The sequence below is a fragment of the Lycium ferocissimum genome, unplaced genomic scaffold (genome assembly GCF_029784015.1).
Source record: "Lycium ferocissimum isolate CSIRO_LF1 unplaced genomic scaffold, AGI_CSIRO_Lferr_CH_V1 ctg657, whole genome shotgun sequence".
Classification (NCBI taxonomy): domain Eukaryota; kingdom Viridiplantae; phylum Streptophyta; class Magnoliopsida; order Solanales; family Solanaceae; genus Lycium; species Lycium ferocissimum.
Genome location: NW_026726405.1, coordinates 268403 through 275686, shown reverse-complemented (window position 1 = coordinate 275686; position 7284 = coordinate 268403). Strand labels below are relative to the sequence as shown.

The following is a 7284-nucleotide window of genomic DNA, read 5'->3' as shown; positions in this document are numbered from 1 at the left end:
TTTTGACCTTTTCTCAGAATTGGATGTTTGAAGAGAACCATACAGACAACCAATTGGATGTTTCAACAAAGGAAAAGGTTTTACAAGGATTATTTCTTGTGTTATTAAAATACATAACATGGTCACTTATTTAGCCATATAACAAGCTAAAACGTTAGGACATATTGATATGATCAGATTTATGCCATATGACAAGCTAAAATGTTTGGACATATTGAAGTTTGAATTTATAAAATTTCAGAATTATTGCTAATCATAAATTTTTGAATTATAAATGTTTGAAGATATGAACGTAAAGATAAAAAGCAAAGCATCAATTCTTCTAGAGATGGATGCTATAGCCCTGTCTGAATTTTATTATATCTATAGATGCACATTAAACTCACAATGGAGCAAACACGACTGCAAGACCATTCAAATGGACTATTGGTCATAGAGATAGGGTCCAATGCCAAGAGAATTTGGAACCAGCAAATGACATTGATTATTTGAACAACATAAAACAGAATTCAACAACTTAGAGCAGTATCTAAAATTATTGTTCGAAAAGCAACTACTGAAACAAAATAAAAACACTTGAATCCCCCATGGGGAAGTTCTGATGAGGCTGCTCTATAGCTATAGACCGGTAAGTCCACTTGAATCCGGCTCTTCCTCTTTTTCAAGTAATGTTGGGCATGAAACTTTGTTGATCGTTGAAGTCAAACCTGAAAAGAAAAGTATGCGATTCAATTAATCAATAGAATATTAAAAATTGAAAACTTTATTATCATAACAAGTCATTGAGAGAATTACTTACCATTTATTTCGTTCCATAACCAAGTGCGAGCACACATCAAAACCTCTAAAGTAGTAGGATGAAGTCTACTACGATGCGAACTAATCAACCTCCCACTAGTGCTAAATGCCGATTCTAAAGCAACGGTAGAGACAGGAATGGCTAAGACGTCAGGAGCCAATGGCTTAGAGGTCACGAGCCATCTTCTGCAAAGTAGGAAATTTTAATCCGTTTGTCTTCCACCAACTTAAATTGTCGAACGATGGAATTCGAGGTAACAAACTTTCTTCTAAACACAAATCTAGCTCCGATCTTGTGTCCACATTAGCCTTACTCGAAGCGACAAATCTATCAAAGCTAGACAGACGATCAACCTCAACAAGACCAACAAATCTAAGAATATGGCTTTGAAGCCTCCGTGAATCATCAATAAAATGCGCTGTAATAGCCATGAATCCTTTTTTGTTATTGCTCGAAGTCCACATATCAGTAGTAATTGCAATTCTACTTGTGAGTTTTTCCAATAAGTTAGAAGTTTTTATTTCAAATTGTCAAAAATCTTCAAAATATCCTTCTTGATTGTGTTCCTTGACACCATTTTGAACAATGGCTGAAGATTAGCAACAAACTTTCTAAATCCTACATGATCAACAATAGACGGGGGATATTCATGCAAAATAATGGCGGGAGCAAGTTCTCTACGTGAAACATCTTGATCGAAATAATGTTGGCTACTATCATCACCCCCTGAACCACTATCGTTTTCCAAATTTCTTGGCTTATTAGGACATCTACGAAAATGTTCTGACATAGACGATGTCCGCATTTTCTATTTGCTTTGATACGAGCATTACAGTAATTACAAACACCATAGCGAACACCATTAATGCTTACTGGTTTAAAATGTCCCCATGATTTAGACTTCAATTTTCTTTTTTCAGCTTAAGTAAATTCAATAATTTGAGAAGACCTTTGGCTCTCACCCTCAATTGGCACAGGAAGAGTACTAGAAGATGAACCATCCGGATTTTCTTCATTCTGAGATTCCATGCTTATCTATAAGTACAAATACAGAAACAAAATTGCTAACATAAATTAGTTACAACAAGTAAACATACATGGATATTCAATTTCTCAATTAGTGAGCCTCAATGGGAACTGTATAGTGTTTTTGGTTGTAGACAAGGATAATTTTTTGAAGAATTTAAATGAAATAAAAGAGACCCAAGTCACAAATACCTAAAATTTATCAATATTCAAGTCAAATAAAGAGAACAAAAACAAGAAATCAGCAGAGACGAGAGAGGCAGGGAGGTTTATACATTTACCTTTAGAGAGAAATTAGCACAGATGGAATATGTTTTAGGGTTTTAGAAATTAGTCGTTGTTACTCTGTTAGAGAGGAAGAAAAAATAAGTCGTAGTCAGTAGTTATGATTTTGTAAATATTTTAAAAGCCCTAACCCGCACCTACACCCGCCCCGCACAAAATTATTTTTTAAGAATTTTGACCCGACCCGCACCCACGCATACTCGCACATGCCTAAACCCGCCCCGCCCCGCCCCGCACCCCCACGGCCCCATTGCCATCCTTATTGGCAATCCACAGAAAAATAACATTAAAGAATGGACTCGCCCCAAACCCCATTTAAAACATACAAGAGCAGCATTTAGGAATTTATATCGCATGATATACAAAATATACACCTTGTATACACCATGATGTATACAAGTCTTGCATACCTTGTATATCCTCAGTGTATAGCACACGTATTAGCAGTAGGCATGGGGAGTGGGAAGGGATTTTCACATGATTCTTCTTCAAGACATCTTAACAAACTTAACAGCATTAAATTGCCAACACAGTTCATGCACAAGTTCAATCAAAAGGGGAAGGGGATGTGGATTGTGCATGGTGGAGAATTCCAATTTAAGACTGCACAAGACTTGATCTCAAAGTAAAAGAAAAGGGGGTAAAGAGCCATGATAGTCAACAACAGGTTCACTTCAGATTTTCTCAACAGAGTAAGGAAGAGTTCAGAAAAGGCAAAACAAGGCCAAGACATGTGGTGTTTGGGAAAAGGGATCAAGACTCATAAACTCCCTAAGCTTTTCAGATGATCATTTGCACAACAAGTTCATTTCTTATCCAAATTGAGTAGCCTGAACAATTGAAGACTTAGCGCATTTAAACCATGTAGACAAAATACAGACTAACAAGAAATAAACATATGCAGCCAGATTTAGGAACATGCTTTCAGATTTGTGCCAGCCTAAAGATTATACTTATAGGTACAAGAACAGTTAGACAGGGTATCCATGAATCATCCTAGGCCTTAATAATACTCATAATCCTAACAATTCAGCAAAGAATGAGGGAATAGGGCTAGGGATGGTACAGTTCTAAGAGATCAGTAAAAAAAAAAAAGAAATGGGAGGAATGTCAAAGGGGAGCATAACACACATACATGTATGGGAAAAGGTTTATTTGGACGGATTTGGACAATACACAGGAGTTGGAAAAATCTAGACAAAAAAAAAAAAAAAGTCAAGACGTAGGCTTTTAACATCCAAAATCTTTGAAAGTGGGGCTAAGGGGGAAGGGACAGGTTTCAATCAAGTTCTTCTCAAAAGGTTTGAGCAAAACTTTACAAAAAAAATCATATCTTTTATGCCATCCAAATATGTCCAGGTGGCCTTAGTGCATCAGCATGACATTTCCAAGTGCTCAAATCAAAGTAATAGGCTTATATCCCCTTTGTATTTCAGCTTGTGTTTCAAGACTATCTCATCATTAGTAATACATTTTGGCACACCAGTGACCTTCAGACTTTATAAACTATAAATCATTTATCAATCAAACATGTGACTTAGCTAAACCAGTTTAACATGATATAGAGACAGGATCCTATGACATTTTTTAAAATTGGACAGACTAATGAACTACACACATGATTAGACTAAGTATGAACTTATCCATTTTATTAACACTTTGAACCGGAATCTAAACGAACCTATGAAAATATGAACTTAGACCCAACATAAACGTGACTAATCAGAGCTCCACTGAACAAAACTACATATTAAAACCAAATTCAAAGTACTAAACAAACTATGAACTGAGCAGATAACTACATGAATGCTAAATTACACTATATAATGTTAAGAAGATGTAAACTAACTAATATACATAAAGAACACAAGGCATAAACTAACTAAACCAACTAATCTAGACTAAACTAACATTAATTAACACGAAATTATATAAATAAAGCACATAAAACCCATAAGGCATAAACTAAGCTACACAAATTAAACACATAAGCATATAAAAGGGAGTAAGAATGGAAAAATTAAAAGAAAGGATAAAGAATTACCAGCCTTGATCAAGAATGGACTTGAAGACTCCTTCTCCACTCGAATTGCTCAGCCACACACAAAAAGAACAAAATAACTTTTAAAATTTTGACTAAAATCAAATAGGTAAAGGTCTCAAAAGTAGAAACCCTACTTAATTTGATTTTTTTTTTCTTCTCTGAGTATATTGATATTTCAGTGTCCAAAATGTGAACCCACAATTCTCAAAACTCTCAAACCACATCTAACGGTTGAGGTTCAAGCCAACAAACAAATAAAGAGTCAGATTTGAATCGATCCGTTGGTTTCTCCATGAACCAATAGAAATTGCAGAGCAATAAATGCTCTTTCCAGCCAAGCATCGAGGGCTCGCAATCTTTGCCTTTTCCGGCAGTGTGATGTCAGGAGAGAGAAATGGCCCTGAATAGAAAAGTTTAAAGGGTCATTTGGTTATCAAGAATGAAGATAAAGTATACCCCTTCCTTTAGTTGCTAGAAAATGGGTCGGGCATGGAGTGGGCCCGACTGAGTTTTTAAATGAAAAGAAAGGGGCAATTTATATATACATGTATATCTATGTATATGTGTGTATATATATATATGGGAAGGACTCAACATTGGTTTAAATAAATGGCCATAATTAAGGAAGCTAGTTAATTTAAACTCCTTAATTACGACTAAACATAATGGATTAACCAATTGGCCAAAGTCAAGACACAGTTAATTATGTAACAAACTTAATTGCAAGCATAGCCATGAGATTGGTTATTTAAAATATGGCCACATTTATCCTAATCTAACAACTAAAGACCGATTTTGCAATGACGACCTCAATTGACTTAAGCCATGAAATTAGTTATTTCAATAAAGGCCAGGATTAAACTAACTAAACAATTTAAAGGCTAATTTTTCAATAATGACCTCAATTGATTTAAGCAATGAGAATTGGCTATTTCAATTAAAGCCAAAATTATCCCACAAATTGATTATTTCAATTATAGCCCCAATTAATCATATAGTAAGCAGATTTATGAAATTAACCACAATTAGACACTTGATTAATTATGATTAACTCAAGAAATTGCACAAATGCAAATTGAATATACAAAATTAGGAATTGAGGGGTAAAATGATTAACTTAGTTAATTAATCAGACTTCTTGAATTAAGCGGAGTAACATGCTTGCTAATTGATTTTCCGATAATTTTAACATTTAAATAAATAATTGTTTTTGGATTATCCGCTTGATTGAATTTAGAAAATGTTCCATATTAATTATAAAAAAAAATGTAAATTGATTTATAAATGATTTATAATATTATTGAAGTTATTTTGCCAAATGAAATGTCAAAATATGATCTAAATAATTTTTTAAAATCATTTTGATTTGTAGAAAATACACATTTTACTCCTTTTTGATATCCAAGGACTCTGAGCAATTAAAATAAACTATGGGAGGTCAAAAATTAGGTGTCAACACTACCTGCATAAAAAGAACAAAAAAGTCAATATTATGGTCTTCCTTTATAAACAACCTCATGTTTATTAAACAACTGAATGTTGTTTAGTTCAAACAACCTCAAGTTGTTTAGGCAAGTCTCAGGTTGTTTAAGCAAGTCTCGGGTTGTTTAACGTGTTTTAGAGCCTTACCTTTTCATCAGTAGCAGTGAATTGATCTGAAGATTTTTTTTAGGCCTCCATACGACATCCACCTGATCATACGTGGCAATGTCCTCTCAGGGGGAACATTCTTAGCATTTTGTTGAAGTTTCGGAATAGCTTCAAAGGCCCAAGCCTAAATTGAGTAATAATCAATTGCAATCAATATAAATATTAAAAGTAAAATAATATAAAAATATATATTTATTTAGTTACCAGGAACGCCCACGGAAAGCCGTAGAGGTTGTATTCGGATATTATTGGCTTCATAAGATACTCAACAGTCAAAAGATAGCTTTTGAGACCCCATGGATATTCGTTGAAGACAGAGGGATTGCAAGCTAGCTTGATCATGTCTGCATCAACGCCACTGGATATATCTTTTGCACATAGGATGCAGTGATAGAACCAAACCAATGCAAGTGAAAACTTATAATTTTTTTGGCGTTTCAGGTGATTTGATCTTTTCAAGGAGAAAGTTAGCATTAACGGTTTTTCCTTTCTTTGAAACAAATTTCCACAGTGGTTCGCCATTCTTTAGCAGATTAGCCAATGCTTCTCCAGAAGGAAAGGGGTGGCACCGTAGTTCGGTCATCAAGGCATATTTCCTCAAGCCAAAACAAACAGGCATATTTTCATGTTCAAACCACAGTTCCATCTTTTCTCACAAATGATACGTCGGAGTAGAAGACCAAGAACTATCAACGACCCGAAATTCATTCACTGCATTGGATTATCAAGGAAATGCCCGAAATAACTTTTTTTGAACGTATCTGAAATACCCTATTCTACCAGAACTCCTCTGAATTCAACAAATGCTTTTCCTCTTAGAGGTTACTTTACAAAATCTTTCCCGGAAAATCACCATGCATAGAATAATTTATCTTGAAGCGATACTTTGTACGATCAATAGACTTGATGCATTCGGGTACCTCAGTATTAGAATCATCAGTAAACTGTACATGATTATAAAATTGATTAATTAAAAGAACGTATAAAAAAGCCACAAACATCTATTGTTTTTTATTATAAACAACTAGTCGATGCTTAAATAACAAGTGTTTGTTTACAATAAATAATTAGTAGGTGTTTAAGCATCCATCTGTGGTTTGAACTGGTGGTAGTTTCATAAAAAAATACTAAATGGATGTTGAAACACCTACTCTTTTTTTCCAGTAATGATAATTTCAAAAAACACTCACATTTGATCTTGAAGGGGCAGCATTCTCATCATGTAATTCTTTTTTTCTTTGTTCAAAAAAGTACATCATGATTTGTTTCTTCTTTACTCTCTTCTTCCCTTTCTTCTCCACTTTCATTTTCTTCTTGCTGATCCGTTGATTTCTCATCTTCTGCATTTTCTTTTTCACTTTCATTTTCTTCTTCCTGATCGGTTGATTCCTCATCTTCTGCACTTTCTTTTCCACTTTCATTTTCCTCTTCCTGATCTATTGATTCCTCATCTTTTGCACTTTCTTTTTCTCTAACTGAA

At 34.3% G+C, this 7284-nt stretch overlaps 1 protein-coding gene and 1 long non-coding RNA gene across 2 annotated transcripts; both read right to left on the bottom strand.

Annotated features, from left to right (window-relative positions):
- Positions 1-407: 407 nt before the first annotated feature.
- LOC132045401 (uncharacterized) lies at positions 408-4148 on the bottom strand. The gene is made up of 2 exons (XR_009412405.1): positions 800-4148; positions 408-707 (listed from the first exon to the last, which is right to left on the bottom strand). It is a non-coding gene; the product is annotated as an uncharacterized LOC132045401 (long non-coding RNA).
- Positions 4149-4692: 544 nt separating this feature from the next.
- On the bottom strand, positions 4693-6742 carry LOC132045391 (uncharacterized). Its single transcript, XM_059435982.1, has 2 exons — positions 6009-6742; positions 4693-5928 (listed from the first exon to the last, which is right to left on the bottom strand). The coding sequence occupies exons 1-2, from the start codon at positions 6324-6326 to the stop codon at positions 5791-5793; spliced, it is 456 nt and encodes a 151-aa protein (XP_059291965.1). The 5' UTR covers positions 6327-6742; the 3' UTR covers positions 4693-5790.
- Between the last annotated feature and the right edge of the window lie 542 nt (positions 6743-7284).

Excerpts from the sequence above, each read along its gene's own strand:
- LOC132045391 (XM_059435982.1), bottom strand. The coding sequence starts at position 6,326 with ATGGCGAACCACTGTGGAAATTTGTTTCAAAGAAAGGAAAAACCGTTA. Across the intron at positions 5,929-6,008 it reads GCTTTCCGTGGGCGTTCCTG|GCTTGGGCCTTTGAAGCTAT; the intron begins GTAACTAAATAA and ends TACTCAATTTAG.